Source organism: Aphis gossypii, chromosome 1, assembly GCF_020184175.1.
Source record: "Aphis gossypii isolate Hap1 chromosome 1, ASM2018417v2, whole genome shotgun sequence".
In the NCBI taxonomy this organism is placed as follows: Eukaryota; Metazoa; Arthropoda; class Insecta; order Hemiptera; family Aphididae; genus Aphis; species Aphis gossypii.
Window position 1 is genome coordinate 56,902,390 of NC_065530.1, and position 16,498 is coordinate 56,918,887.

General features: G+C 28.1%; 2 protein-coding genes across 4 annotated transcripts; one reads left to right on the forward strand and one right to left on the reverse strand.

Annotated features, from left to right (window-relative positions):
- Positions 1-146: 146 nt before the first annotated feature.
- LOC114119589 (epsilon-sarcoglycan) lies at positions 147-3,469 on the forward strand. Its single transcript, XM_027981184.2, has 6 exons — positions 147-828; positions 917-1,062; positions 1,608-1,686; positions 1,800-2,001; positions 2,651-2,825; positions 3,195-3,469. Exons 1-6 carry the CDS (start codon positions 675-677, stop codon positions 3,432-3,434), a joined length of 996 nt encoding a protein of 331 aa, XP_027836985.2. The 5' UTR covers positions 147-674; the 3' UTR covers positions 3,435-3,469.
- On the reverse strand, positions 3,466-15,570 carry LOC114119587 (uncharacterized). Of its 3 annotated transcripts, none has more exons than XM_050206765.1 (9): positions 15,420-15,570; positions 8,938-9,261; positions 7,354-7,940; positions 6,946-7,162; positions 6,776-6,888; positions 6,135-6,415; positions 4,618-5,611; positions 4,353-4,549; positions 3,466-4,285 (listed from the first exon to the last, which is right to left on the reverse strand). In XM_050206765.1, the coding sequence occupies exons 2-9, from the start codon at positions 9,185-9,187 to the stop codon at positions 4,114-4,116; spliced, it is 2,811 nt and encodes a 936-aa protein (XP_050062722.1). In that variant the 5' UTR covers positions 9,188-9,261; positions 15,420-15,570; the 3' UTR covers positions 3,466-4,113. The 3 variants fall into 3 exon arrangements, with proteins under 3 accessions (XP_050062722.1, XP_050062717.1, XP_027836982.2); XM_050206760.1 differs by lacking the exon at positions 15,420-15,570 and adding an exon at positions 10,948-11,266; XM_027981181.2 differs by lacking the exon at positions 15,420-15,570 and adding an exon at positions 10,692-10,915.
- Positions 15,571-16,498: the final 928 nt, after the last annotated feature.

Genomic DNA, 16,498 nt, shown 5'->3' on the forward strand with positions numbered 1-16,498 from the left:
ACTATTACTATTAGTATTAGTATTATTATTATTATTGATAAGGTGCATTTTTAACGACACGCCCACACACACTGACGTCAATGTGTCTCACGACACGGTACACGCGCGTAGTATTATTATCGCTTAATATCGCAACGATGCGCCTGCCAGCAGGCCTACAGCGCGTGCGTACCTACAATAACAATAATATCACGGCGATGTGCGTATTTGTGGAACTTAAAAACGAATGTAAAAAAAATATGTCAAAAAACGACGATTTGGAGTACGGCCACGGGCAAAACAAATATTTGGCGGAAACTCACGAATGCCACCGGTCCCCACTACACATCCAGACCTGCTGATCAAACAACCGCAGACCAGATACGTTAATGTTCCTCTACTTCCATTCTAGTTTAATCGATCGTTTTTTTTTTTTTATCCGCTACAGGTACAATTTTCTATGATAATAAATCGTTATTATATTTCACCGTAAATCCATGAACGTAAAAAATTGAAAAGTGTGACAACCAAATAGCGTATTGCCCGCGAATTATTTGATCGTTAAACGCCGTCCGGGTTAGGTGACTAATCGTACACGCCGGTACTTAAGGTTCGAGTATGGTTCAGGCGTCGTTATTATTATTATTTTCGTTAAGTTTTACTTAAAATTGTTATTTGATCCTCGGTTAAGCACGATGCTATTTACCACTCCAGCTTTCCTTAAAGCCACATGCATGTGCATTATCGCTGCATTGGGTCATGTCGAGACGAAGGCAATCATGAAAGATGTGAATGAAACGGAAATGTTTTACTACGAAATACGCCCAGAACTTTTTAACTGGACAAACGGTATTTTGGTATTTGATTCAAATAATTTGAAATAGGTACCAGTCTTCTCTTTTAGACGGTTTTACACTTAATTTTTTTAACAATTTAGGAGCAGATACCAAGTTTGTGTTCACACCATCCTTACAAAATTACCCAGACTTGCTACCTTGGATACATTACAAATTCAACAGTAAAAATAGACATGGATACTTATACGGAACACCGCCCGCGAACTTGTTGGAACGGCAAATCCTAGTAAAAAATAAAAATAAATATTTTAATTTATATTACTTGTAAAACAACACATACATGGCGATTATTTTAGTAGAGAGACCAGGAACGTACATAATTACCTGTATTTTAACTTTGGTCTTTGTTACAGAAATCACTATAATCTTTTGATTTGGCCACATGCTTAATTTTTATTACCTAATTGATTCAGTCATGTAAAATTCTTTTTTAAACATGTCGATGTATATCTTCTGTATGAAATACCTATCAAATAATGAAATAATAGTCCCTTAATAAGCTTATTATTATAGTTTAAATGAGAAACGCAGTAGACTGCAAGTATTGCAGGTTACACAAATTCAATTAAAAATATGGTATGAACAGAATTACCCTAACTGTATGTCTTCATATATTAATTATAATCACTCATAAATTCTTATAATTATTGATTTCTTACAGCTCTCTTATTCTTAAATTAACTCTTCATACTTGTTCACAATAACAATAGATATTTAAGATATATTGTACTTCATATTACATTATTACTATTATTTTTAATGATTTTATAGTTGGACATTATTGGATTGAACAAAAAAACATACCAAGTTGAGACACAAATTATCCAATTAAACATTTTTGAAAAATCTGGTAAATATTAATAACTTAACAAGTAACCACTAACCAATAATTAATAGTTAATGTTAATTAGTAAAGTAATTGAATTAAAAATAAATTTACATAAATATATATATTTTTCACAGAATATGCAACAAATGAGGTTAGATTTAAAATTAACAATTTGAATGTGGAAGACATGTTTCACGAAGAACGCATACCATACTTACTAGATATATTTAGACAAAATTTATGGTTGGGTAGTAAACAGGATTTGTATGTTACGTTTCTAGCATCTGCTAGTGATTTAGGACAACGATTACCATTAGACCCAAATGATACAGAGGGGTAGGTAAATACACCATTAATTTATAATTTTCCATAATTTAATTAAAGAAATAATTATTACTTATCGGTTTGTTATTACAAGGGATTTATATGCAACAGTATTTTTTTTTTTGCTACTTCTAGTTATTGCTTTTGTCAGTAATGACCACGAATCATCTTATAATAATGTAAATGATGGTATTTATTTTGAATATTTTTACATATTTTGGGCAAAATACTTTGCATACTTTAAATAAAAATATCATTGTAAATTTAGAATATAAAAATGCAAAAAATACATGTTTTATAGTATATTTAGTTACTAAACATTTTTTGCATCATGAGATGTCGAAGGGAATTCTAGTAAATATTATATTAGGGTCTAACAGATCATTCAGTTAAGAAAATTTAAAACACCATGTAATTGTTTCTTGTAATATATTTACTTAAATAGCATTAATAGTTAAAAATAATATTTTATTAATTTTAAAACATTATTTATTTTTTTTTTTTGCATCTATAATATTAGGTAATTGCATATTTTTAGTAAGCCAAATTCATATTTAAAAATTTTTTATTGCATATAAATCCTTACCCAAGTTGTTATATACCTATTTGAATTATGTTCTAAATTTATAATATATACTAAAACAATGAAAATGTCCACCAGTGTTGTTGTTAATTTAGGAAGCTCATCAAATTTTTCAACAATATTATATGATCTTGAGAAAGAAATTAGCCCATTGCAAAAAATGAATAAATGTCCAAAGGATTTTAAAAGAACAAGTGTAGAACGATATTTCCGAGCTAATGGCTTCAATTTGGACTGGTGCAGTTTCAAACTTGTACGTAAAATAAAATAATTACTAATTAAAATAGAAAATCACATCAGACAAAAAATAAACACTTGAATTATTCAATGTTCAGATGTTAACAACATCATATTAATTATGAACATATAATATTTATTATTAACAAAACATAAACCAAAAGAAAAAATCCACTTTGAATGTGTAATACATTGGGATATTCAATGGAACATTTTTAATTATTTATTAGTACTTTATATCAAGTGTTTAAACATTGCTTAATCCATTTCTATAAATTGATTAAAACGTTATTAAATTAAATATTAACAATACATTCATTATCAAAGAATCGGGATAAATTAATTGCATTTACAAAATTTAAAAGTGTAATTTTTATCATTTTAGGTAGAGTTGACTATTTTTAATCACAATCACACTATCAATGTTCAAGACAAAAAATCTAAAACTAACTATGCAGAAGAAAATGTTTGGGAATTAGTGGAATCTCTACAATACAGTCAGTCCATGTACACAGATACTACAAAATTTAACATAACATTACTTATTTTTATAATGTTTGTGGTTGGGTTAATTTTAAGTATTGGTATCTTTAGATGGTATAAAAAAAAAGTTATTTTTTTTTGAAAATATACAACAAAAAATAAATAAAATCAAAATTATTTAAATTGATTTATTTTTAAATAGACATCAACTCTTAAATATATGTAACATATTTTATTATTATAAATTTGACACTTTATCAGTATGTCAATTGTAAATGGATTTTAAACATGGCCCAGTTTACAAAGACTAATACTAATTATTAGACTAAATAAAACATTGCTAAGTTTAAAACTTGAATTTTCAATGTTTTTACAAATTAATTGAACTTAACCCACATAAAAATAATTAATGTAGTTTAATATTACCAGATTAGGTTTTTTGTTTAGTTGCCTAATCTAAGTCTTTATGATAAAAATAAATAAGTTGCTCTAAATATATGAACATATCTATGTAAGTTAAGATCAATATAATTTCAAAAACTAAATAATCAAACTAAATATTAAATTTGAACAATAGTGCTTAAATTTTTCAAGGAAAGGTAAACATCAAAAACGTTTTGATAAAACTTTCTATACAATTTTAACTAGTAAATATATAATATTAAAGCACAAAAAAAAAGAATAAAATAGAGAGAAAATGGAAGTTAAAAATTATCGTTATACCATTTACAAAATTTTTAGTTGTTTAAAGATTTAAAAGAATGAAAAAGTTTTTTTTTTTAAATTAAAGTAAATTAATCAATGGAAAGTCAAAATTGTACTTAAGAAAATTGGCATTCAGTAACAATGAGTGTCTGAGTTTGAGCAGTTTCAACACCATTTGGCTTAATACGCACATTTTGTAATGATCCCATGATGTTATCTTTGTTCAGATCAGAAGAATTACTGTAACGTAAATATGCAAAACCTCTTGGACCCCTCCAAGTAATATGCCTGGAAAATGGTATTATATTATTTTATATCTTATAAAATACAATAAAATTATATTTTTTATACATACAGTGGTTTAACTCCACGTTCCATTAAAGCAGCTTTTAAATCACGTACTCTAACATTATTAGCAATATTTCCAACTTTAAGTACAAACTCATCACCACTAGAAGATCTTGAATAATTTGGTTTCTCATTTGAGTTGAAGTATCCAATGCGGTTGTTATTGTTGTTGTAATGATATCTTGATTCTTGTACATAATCTCTCTGTTAACATTCATAGAAAATAATTTTGAGTTAAGTTATTAAAAATTAATAAAATATGGATGCTTTACCTCATCAGTCTGTGATGCCACTCCATTACGATATTGTGGTGGATGGAAAACTCTAGAGCTAGTATAATTATCTTGACGAATAGCAGAACCTTTAGAATAGCTATTACGGCGAGCAATCACATCATGGAAACTATTTTGACGAGACAATGGATCGTTAGAGTAACTGTTATGACGAATACCATGATGACTGATTCCATTATTTTGACGTGAATCTGGTCCATTGAAGCTATCATGGCGTACCATAGGGCCATTGAAATATCTAGTAGGACGAACAGTTGGACCATTTGAATATCTGTTTTGTTGCATACCAGATCTATTGGAGTCTCGATATTGTGTTCTGCTATTTGACCGAATGCTTCCATGATAAGATGACCGTTCTTGAGAATAGCTGTTTTGGCGATAATTTTGTGAATAGTATTTTTTTGGGCTAGGTAAATAATCTCTTTGAGATTTACGTCCAACAGACATCTCACGTCCAAGATCTTGACGATCAATATAATCACGCCTAGTAGCACGAGAATTACTACGAGAGTTATATTTAATATTACTATTAGATTGATTGATGGATTGTTTATCAATGTCATCTGAAGGAATACGTTTACGAGACTGCTTTGGACGAGGTCGTCGTTTGTTTTTAGGAGTATCAATGGATGGTGAATCAGCTTGTGTACCATTAACACTCTTAGATTCAGTCAAAGTTACTGGTGATGTTACAGATTTAGCTGACTCTGATTTAGTACGACGTTTATTAGGTTTTTTAGAAGATGAACGAAGTTCTTTTTTATCACTTTGATTAATGCGTTTTTCATTTGAACTACTGCGATGTTTTTGGCTGGAAGTAGATTTAGCGCGTTTACGTTTGATTTTGGAATCTGTATTTTTAGTAACAGGTGCTGATGAAGTCTTAGAAGAAGATCGACGTTTTGACACTTCATTATCTTTAAATACTGAATCATTAGTTTCAGATCTAGTAGAGTAACGCTTTTGACGATAACTGTTGAAAAAAAAAAAAATATTAAAAAATTATTTTAAAATAAGTACCAAAATCAAATATATTTTTTAGTATAACAACTGTAAGAAGGTTGATTTCTTTCAACAGTCGATTTTTAGATTTTTACTGTTTTGTAATTGGGAAGGTTAGTTATTATTATAAATGAGTTTCCCACTACCCTGGGATAGTTGATATATCACTTTAGACCAGCATTTGAGCAACTGGTATTCAATGGAACTCAAAGGTTCCGTAAACCAATGTTAAGGATTCCATAAAAAATTTAAGAAATAATAAATTGTCAACATTTTTGATTTGAAAAATTAACAAGAGCTGGCTCCTATCTTTTTGTCAAGACAGAAAAAATTATGTTCCTTCGAAATATTTAAAAATTTTCCATGACTATTTATGTTGGGATGGTTAAGTTAGGTGCTTTAGAAAGTCACTTCCCCCAGGAGATAGGTCTGCCTATGACAAAGGTTTAAACCAGATTTTTGGTTTTCAAATAATTTAAAAAATAGAATTTTACCTTTTGGTTTTTTTATAGGTTCTTGGTGAAGGGGGTATTTCTTCAGGCTCACTGTCCACTTCTTTGAGAGTACAATCAAAGTCAGCATTTTTTTCTTGTTTAGTACGTAATAATTGCAATGGTGGCATTTCTAATAGCCTTCGTTTAGAAATGTAATTCCAAAATACATCCTTAGGACGATCTAGACGATTCTCTACTCTAATAATTTCACTGGATGTAATAATTATGTCTACAGGTACATCATAAGGCTTGAAAATGTCATTTGGAAGAGTGTCGAATACCTTAAACAAAAAATAGAAATTGATTTACTTAATCTAGTAAAAATTTATCATTATCTATTTTTCTTTCCCCCTTTTTTTAATGAACAAATAATGGAAAGTGAAAACAATCACAATGATATTAAATATTGAAATTTACTTAGCTATATTATATTAAGTTATTAGAGAATATTACAGCAACAACAAAATTATTCTAGTTTAAAGTAAATAATAATATAATACACAATTTGTATATATTTGTAAATCATTATACATTGCCAATAACATTAAAAATAATAAAGTTATTACTACAAATTCATAAGAACTTTAATTTCTGTATGTTATACCTTATGTGTTAGTTATTTATGTTAATAATTTTATTACCTGTACATCATGTACAATAGTAACTACTACAGTATTGTCTGTCACCATATTCATAGAACTTAATATGACAAATTCTAAATCACAAAATCCATTTCCAATACCAATTCTGCGACCTAATAAGATAAAATACAGTTTTAAATAAAATAATGATTAAAAATATATAATATAACCTTTTTTATCAACAGCAACAGATCCCAGAATAATCATGTCGATATGAACATCATTGTTTTGATCCAAAGTTATTAATTTATTTCCCCATTTACGAAGTCCTTTTTGAGTACTAGCTGATCTCAACATTTTTGCTGATGGTTCAGCAAATGGCAAAGACACATTTTGCAAGAGTCCTTCTTTCAAACGAAGCAATGGAACTAATAATCTCTTACCCCACTAGAATAAGAATATATAAAGACTTATCATTAACCTTTAGGTAAATACATAGTTTTATCTATTTGTTTAATTTTTTATATTATACATCAATTTTAAATAAATATTTTTAATAAAAAGCTAAAATCAATTATTTTAATTATAAATAATATGTTTGCCCACACAAATTAAACTGAAAGAAAATAATAACTTACATTTAATGTCAAAAAACGAGCTGTTTCTTGAGCTTTATCAGGAGTGACTTGGACAGTCTTTGCTTTTTTAAATTCATCCAACTTCTCTAATAATAATGAAACAGTATTACATCCTTTGAAATTTGGTATACGATTAAAGCATGGTTTTGGAAATATAACAAGCGAGTTTTCTTCCATAAATTCCCAAACTTTTTGACGAATATCTTTCTTTGATGTCTGCTCCAATATGATACTATCATCAATGCGAACTGGTTTGTTTTCTAAGCCTACATCTAATGCATGAACATCATTTGGATTACATTCTTCTGTTTCATTTGAATTGCAATTCTCAGTTTCCTTTTCTTTTACTTCGTTCAAATCAGTATCTTTATCTTTTGTTTCTATCTCATTTGAGTCTCCGCTAACATCTTGTTTAACTTCTTCATTTGACTCACTTGTTCCATTTTCTACTATAACTGAATGTTTTTCATTGGAAAGTTTAGTATTTTCCATTTTAATATCAACAGAACCATTAGGAACTTTGCTTTTTTCTGATTCGTCAGATTTATTGTCAAAAGATTCTTTGGTTACTTCAATTTTAGGAGAAGCTATAGATAAATAACATCCAAAACATACAATTTGAGATTAAAAAAAGTGAACATGGTAAATAAAGCATCAAATAACATTTTAAGAATAAGATATTATACAGTAGACTCTTGTTATGTCAAATCTCAAGGGGGTTAGGTTAGGTTAGAAAAAGTTTGAGATATCAAGTTTTATTAGAAAAAAATTTAAAAAATAATACTAATAAAAAGAATGCTAAAAACACATAATACTTATTTGTGGTCCAACATTACTCTTGCTGGGATTAATGATGGTAAAAATATTATTTGTGTACTCAAGATAACGAAAAACGATTGATTTTATATCAAAATATCAAGAGCAAGACGTTGTTAAAGTGTAATGGTAGTTTTGAGATGAATTCATAGTGGTTCAAAATAACAAAAAATTTAAAATAGCGACGTTCAACATAATAAGAATTTACTGTAATACTATACATAATGTACCAAATTATTATTCTGCCTTAAAGAGCTATTTGCCGTTGATTGTCACAACTTCAACAAATTATTTTAAACATGCATTAAGTTATGGCAATAATAATATAAAGATATACACATTATATAGTAAAACCACATAGTAATTTCAGTATATGATATAATCAAAGGATTAGTTTCAAATATAGAAGAATTTGAAAGGAATATTAATGGAAATAAAGTAAATGAGCACAATTAGACGTTGAAAAAGAAGGGAAGTCTAAGAATAAATGGGAAAGGTTGCAAATGTTTTTAATGAAATGGAGAATACAGAGCAAAAAATCATTAAGCGCAAGTTTGGAAGGCATGATCAGGAAGTAGTAAAAGGCTTATGAGGAGTCTATTGAATTAGACAATAGTAGATCTAGGTAAATTTAAATTGAACTATTTTTTTTAACTCATTAGAATATCAGGTACAATAGTTTTATTATTTTATAATTGGATGCAAAGTTGACCAGTAAGTTTTTACTATATATTATTTCAAGTCATAATTCAAAAGATATTTACTAACCTAAAGCAGTAGGACTTGTAGGTGATGATTTAGATACCGGGCTTCTCGACGATTGATTAAGTTTAGCTTTATTTGACTGAGCAAGTCGTTCAGCAAGACTAGGTGATTTAATACTTCCTGGGCTTGATTTAGTTGAAGATGGAGAACGTCCAGATTTTGATGGGCTTGATGAAGAACTATCAGATTTTGTATTATCGTCTGGAGACTTAGGGCTCTTTGGAGAACCAGTTGTAGTTTTTTGTTGACTCATATTTCCAGAAACTACCAGTTTTGGACTAGGTGGATTTTTTAATTGTAAACCTTCGTCGAGAAATTGTTGTAGATCTAATAAAATTAAACAGTTACTTCAAAACATATCTATAATTTAATTAAATCAAGGATTAACATTTTATTAAACACCTTATATAATATCTAATATTTATTTTGTAAAAAATTTTGAAAATAGCACCCGACCATCATTTTTCATTTTAAATACAAAAAAATTTATAATTAAGAGGATACCACATATACATGTATTGTTTCCATCTTACCTACTACTTGCAGGGGTATTTGTTTGGTAACGTAAATTAAGTAATAACAAATAACCCTTAGCATTTAGCCAAAGCGGACAAATGGGAAACAATGCAGATACTCCAAAGAATTTACCTACTATAATACTTACTTATTCATATTTACATTATGCGCTTTCTAATTAGATTTGTTTAGGAAAATAATTTTTAAGAGTAACTATAGTAAATCTAGCAAGAGAACACGCCACAGCCCAACAAAAAATCTGTTATTCTGAGTAGGTATATTCACTCAATATCCTACCATAACGGAACTAGTATCTTATGAGGATGGAGGATGTATAGAATAGCATATTTTCTAGCTGGACAGAATATGGGTAAGTACTTTACATAAAATATATACTTATGACTACATTATTAAACTAATCAAGTTGATATTGTGTTGAAATAAGGAAAAGGTACAGAAATAATTTGATAAGTATTCTATCTCAAATATTAACGATCCAAATTATATATTATATAATTTATATAAAACCACATCTCATATTCAGTCAATAGATAAATAAGATATTACATGGGTAATAATAATGAGATAATATATTATTGAAAGGAAAAAACCGAGGAAAAACATTTTACAATAGTACCTACCTATTGAATATTTACGATAACCGAAATACAAAGATAGAAAAATAAAAACCCCGGAATAATTAGGTATTACTATATTAAATATTGTATATAAAAAAACACTAGTCACTGACGATATCGGGTATCGAAGATATTCCGATTCGATACAACAATAAGGAGTATGGGTATTTGACGGCGGTATGCCTAACACATGGGTAAAAATAGATATAATACCTACCCTATAAATTACTTTAATTTGCCAACAACATAATAATCGGAAAAAATTACAAGTTTGTTATAATTATAGGTATATTTAATTTTAGGCCATAATAATGGCGGTGAGCGGGTGAAAACGAACGTTCGCACGAGGTTAAAACGTCGAACGTATGGGTATAATGATGACAATATTATACTATAAAACCGTAACAATATAATACTATAAAATACAATTATAATTACACAACGGGGGAACGCATTACTCGCAAAATACATTTGCAGCGGACGCATCGAGCGTGAATTTTAAGCAGTCTACAAAACCGGCGAACAGCGTTGCCTGATGAAAAACTATTTACCTACCTACCTAATATCTAAAATGTTAAAAATCATTCCAACACTTTTACTTACGCGGTAATGAAACACGCACGCACGACGGATGTCGGAGACTTGCACACCCGTCTCGTTGGGACCGAATTTCGTTTTGCAAAAAAACCGCACGATTAAATCAATTGTTATTATTATTATTATTAATAACGACGAGACGGCGACGGTGGCGGACGACGGCGAATAATAAAACGGCAGGTCAAGCTCTTTTTCGTGGGTGACAAGAGTGGTGGGGCGGGTTGATTGGTTACATCATTACATGTTTAAAACGGATACTTACGGGAGTTGCCCATGGTGTGCTGGCCAAAGGTAACCAGATAAATGCGTGCTCCGTTGGACGGTGCCCCGGCTGCGTGTTACATGCGACGGAAAAACGCGGACGAGATATAGTTGGGAGAGGAAAGATACCGAACGAAAAGAATTCTCGACCTCCTCCGACGGGTATCGTTGACTGTCGTGTCGTTGGCGACTAGAGATTCGGGCGCGGACTGTGTAGAGCGTTGTTGTACCTCCGTGGCGCGGCGTCGATAATCTCTGAGAGACGGGTTCGCGACAGAATTCGGACTTCGGAGTGTTTCGGACTGAAAGCTGTGGCCCGCGCCCGACCCGCGGCTGTACGGCGTGCCGGCGGCGGCGGCGGCCCCGGGCCAATGAGAACACGCGACGCGGTCTCTCCGCACTCCTCGCGGGATTTCCGACTTTCGACTGTCTATTTTTAGCACAGTGTTATAGGTTTATCACGGACGGGCTTTTAATCAACCTTGTCCGTTATAATATTATTGTCTAATAATTTATATCATAATCGGATAATCGTTATCGCGGACACGCGACGTCCTAATCACGACTAACGTCTAACGAGCAAATTGCTGCGTTTTTCCTAATAAATAATTATTATTTTTACCTATCCTCATTATTATACCTACATGTTTGTAAGTTGTAACGTAAAATACAAATCAAATAATTATTATTATTCGTCCTAAAGACCCACAATATTCCGACATTTATTTTTTATACGTCCAATATACTATACTACATTATATTGCAATATAATTAATATTCTATAAATTATCAACTTAAATACTCTAAGACGGTTAATAAATAATAATAATATCGTGTCTTTACAAATGTCATAGAAAACTTTAATATATCTGTAGAGTTTAAAGCCTTATGAAGACACCATTGAGTCTATGGATGAATTGATAATAAATTTTTTTGTATTTTTACAATATTTTTGTTAATAGTGTCTAGTTGTACTATACCTACACAAAAAATATTCTGTTATAAAAACTTTAAAAACAAAACTGGGTTAATCGTTCTACCGTATTATAGTAGTAGGCACTTGCAGAATGTACATTTTCACTGTAATGCATGTATTTGAATTCAATGATATTTTATTGCATACGAAAAACTTAATGGTATTAAATATCTACCGTGTCTTCCAGGATATTTTTTTTTATTATTATTAGTATTAAGTTTAGGTACATCGTATGGTAGGTATATTTTAAACATTGAATATATTATCATTAAATTATTTCTTACATTATTACATAATTTTAATTAAATTTAAAATACCAACATTCAGTAAAAGGGTGTTAATAGAGCATTCAGGATAGTCGTTTAAAACGTTTAAATAGTTAAATATTACACTTATGTATTAGATAACTTTATTTTGTAAAAAATAATAATATATGAAATGAGAATTGAGATTATGTAGCATGTGCATAGTTTCAAATTACTGCATCAATAAATATTTATTTTAAATAAGACAAAATATTAAAATTAAAACACCTAAAATTATTTGAGGAAAGTCGTAATTTATGTTTTAAAATTTAATTTCATCTAATGTCTATAAAACAAAATTGTGCAAATGTCATTTCGATATTTTGTTTTTACTGTAACTTACAAAGAAAACTTACGAAAAACCTTGTATTAAATTTACAAGTGTATGAACTAAGAATAGAAATTAATATCAACATACAAAAAATAAAAATTCATATAATACACATAAAAAACTTAACAATTAATAAATAGGACTGAATTTTTAAAAATGTCGTAGTAAAAAGAAAATTATATCGAATATTTAAGCTTCAACAATAAATGTTTATTAATTTACAAACAATTACCGAACAAATACTATAATAAATAAATAATAATATTATAATATCATGTAAGCAGAAATTGATATCTTACGTAATACGTTTCAATACTATATTTCGTCAAAATCACTGGACAATTAAAACATTTTTTTACAGTCAGAAAAACTTGTAAGGAATTGTGTGTTGTCATAGAACCTTCAATATTTAAATTGTTTTGCATTAAGCAAAATTATTCACTATATCAATAACTTATTAAAGGAATACATTATTACATTATAAGTTTTTTATTTAGAAAAGCATAAATCAAAAAATCTAAGAATGTTAAAAAGTTCAAACCTAAATTTATTAATTTTTGAATAACTAAAAGAAAACAACAAATTTTGTTGTAGACCTACTTGTTTCGTAAATATTACCGTCTTCCTATAAACTATTTTTAATTATTCTCGATAATTTTTAAAAGTACTAGTAATTTTACCTAACAAATTTGTTAACAGAAGTCACCCAGAGTTAAAAATGTAATGTTCTTAAAAACATCACGTAAAAATTAAAATTAAAAAAAAAAACAAATTCATTCTAAAACCAATAAATTTTTCGTTAACAACTAAAAATAATATTTTGAAAATTCGAAAGGTGAGCTAACTTATAAACAAATTTATCATCGTCTAATCTATATGAATTTCCACATTATAATTCAACTAACTAACATAAATCATAATATAATTACATAAGATATTTTTAGTAGGTAAGCGAAAGAGTGTAACTTAATTTCACAACTTCTTAATTATATGATATTAATTTGAATTTTTTACAATTTTTAAGATACCTAAGTACTAAGAAAACAATATTATAAAGTATAAACCATGAATCAAGATATTTATTTAGTATGATTAAAATATCATGTTTTTTTCGAATGAATATTTCAGTAGTTTAAATTAATAATGGTCAATATAGGGAAAATCGAATTTATCATATTATTGGCTTTATATTATTACAAAAACGTCAAACTCGTGATTGTGTCAATACAGATTAGTGATTTATTGTGTTAGAGGTAATATAAGTACTTATCTTAACTGAATAGGTATTTATTTCCGTTTTATATGTAATGAAACTTTTGATGTAATCTTTATACTTCATAGTGCTTTTAATTGACACTATACAATATTTTATTTTTATAAAACATATCTGATTAACAATATGATACTTAAGATAATATGGGCGATATGATTGATAAACAGGGAATGTCCGAATGTATAATAGGTATTTAACACTATTTTTAACAAAATATTGGTAGCCGGTAGGTAGGTAATGAATATTAAGACTTAAAAACTGTTTCATTACTAATAAGAAAGTTTTAATTTAAATATAAAAATCCCTCTTCTTAATTTGCGTATAATTAGTGTAAAATAATAAATATTATTTTAATAAATCAATAATTTATTATGTAATATTATATAAGATATGAGGATAACACTATACGTATACTCAATAAAGTAATAAGTATAAAAATTTACTATATATTATTTAGTGTATCATAAAATTAATGGTACAAAATATAAAACGTTTAAAAATATAAGTAGGTACATATTTAATGTAAATATAAAATAAATGAATAAGTACTTTTATGATTAATTGATATTTGGTTTTTAATTACTAACTATAATATGACTACTTATAATTAGTACCTACTTAAGTACCTACCGAATACCAATAGTTATTTTATAATATAAAAATCATAATAATATTAATAATTATAGAGTTAAAAACCCGACATTAAATATAATTTATAAAATAATAAACTTGTGATTATGAATACATTTATATTAATTGTTTCCACTACAAATATGATTAATTATGCGTGATTTAATGATTATCATAACAATAAAGTCATTCCATTATAGTAAATATAAAAAATCAACTTATCTTCACCAGAAAGTTTCACTTTAAGTCTTGAATAATATAACTTAACGGGTAATATTAATCAGGGCCGGATTTAGCTGCAGCCCATGGGCTTCCACAATTTTATAGTATTTTAATAACTCATATACAAATATATTTTCTTGTTTATATATAAGGGCCACCACATAACTAAATACATCCCTGATACTAATTCGTTCAAATAACAAAACGCAAAACACAAAAAAATATATATGTTATAGTGAGGATAAAAAAATTGGAATCATTTTTTTTTTTAAATATTTTATGCTAATTGTGTCATTATTATGTTGAAATGATTTTTTTTTCAAATAGGTATGGAATAAAATTTCAACTTTGTTCAAAGTAAATAATTTAAAAAATATGTTTGTAGTTTATTAGTTTATACTGATAAGCTATAGAATATAATTTATATTTAAGGATCTATAATTTAAATTAATTAATTTTAATAGAATAATTATTATTTTATACATCCGTATAAACTATAATCCACGAGGTTACAACTTACAATGCCGAGAATAGGTAAAATATTAGTAGATCACCAATTAGGTATTAGTGAAAACCCAATCGTTACTTGTTAATAGTTGCAGAAAAGGTTTTGATACAAATGATACATAATTGTAAGTTATAATCTAATATATTATATTTAAAACGGCAAAATGTTTTAAGTTATATTACATGCAGAGAAGAAAATTTATTTGAAAATTGTTAGATATGTACTTACATTATATCATCCGAGTAGGTGATTTTATTGACCACTTCACTTCATCGTATATTATCAACAAATGAAACGCGCAAGGTTAAATCGCGATAGTGAAATATTATAAGCTGGCATTATGTATATTTTATATTTAGAGAAGTTATCGAAACTTTTGTATAATGTCGTTACTCGTTTTGGTGTTTGAACGATGTACAACTTCCCAATTAAAAATGTGCCGTGAGGTATAATATAGGTATTCTTCGTACGTTAAAAGCAAATATATGTATATAATAATATTATATCATTGTCGAATTTAATAATTTCACAATTATCTATCAAATATTTAGATACCTATACCGTAATTAAGAAATGACGTGCTTGAATTATTGCGTTTGCAAATTTTATTTGCCTTCTTCTGCTGATAACACCGTACAAAAGGTAGTGGATATTCTGTATTACCTATAGGTACATTTTTAGTCTTATATAATATAATGTTATATAATTTTATGTAAATCGTAAAATATAAATGATTAAGGTTTGCAGTAGGTATTATTAATATTATGTACGATTATGTGTCGCCGTGCCTATATAGGTACGTAGGTACTACAGAATAAGAATAAATGAAATTTCATAAATCCACCCTCCATCGATTAATTACGTTTATTTACCTATACCTATTACGGGCGATACTTTACATAATTTGTATATAAGACGTAGTGGTAGGAACCTACTTATTACTTCTTGTATGGAATACGGTCGTACGGTTACACTTTAATATTATTATTTAATATTTTCATTCTTTACTTTATGCTATAAATATAGTCCCGCATAACTTAGAAGTAAGAGATTAAGACAGATAGGTACGCGAGTAGATTATATTATTAAGAAAATCACGTATTAAAAGCACGACATTAAGCTTATTTTTTCGCACACATTTTGTTTTCAACACGATTACAAAAAATAAAATCAGAAGTGATTTTCAGAAAATGAAAATTATTTCATACAATCTTTCCTATGTTTATATAGCTAGATAACAAGATAGGTACCTAAAATGTTTTGAAGTCAATTACTATTGTTTGCTTTGCAGTTCTATGGATATTAGT

What these genes read in the sequence shown, in the direction of transcription:
- LOC114119589 (XM_027981184.2), top strand. Translation starts at nt 675, where the DNA reads ATGCTATTTACCACTCCAGCTTTCCTTAAAGCCACATGCATGTGCATT. An exon ending in AAACATTTTTGAAAAATCTG is followed by an intron (nt 1,687 to 1,799) that starts GTAAATATTAAT and finishes TATTTTTCACAG; the next exon opens with AATATGCAACAAATGAGGTT. An exon ending in GACCCAAATGATACAGAGGG is followed by an intron (nt 2,002 to 2,650) that starts GTAGGTAAATAC and finishes AATGTCCACCAG; the next exon opens with TGTTGTTGTTAATTTAGGAA.
- LOC114119587 (XM_050206760.1), bottom strand. An exon ending in CTCGTTTTTTGACATTAAAT is followed by an intron (nt 7,163 to 7,353) that starts GTAAGTTATTAT and finishes TTCTTATTCTAG; the next exon opens with TGGGGTAAGAGATTATTAGT. An exon ending in TGTTGCTGTTGATAAAAAAG is followed by an intron (nt 6,889 to 6,945) that starts GTTATATTATAT and finishes TTATCTTATTAG; the next exon opens with GTCGCAGAATTGGTATTGGA.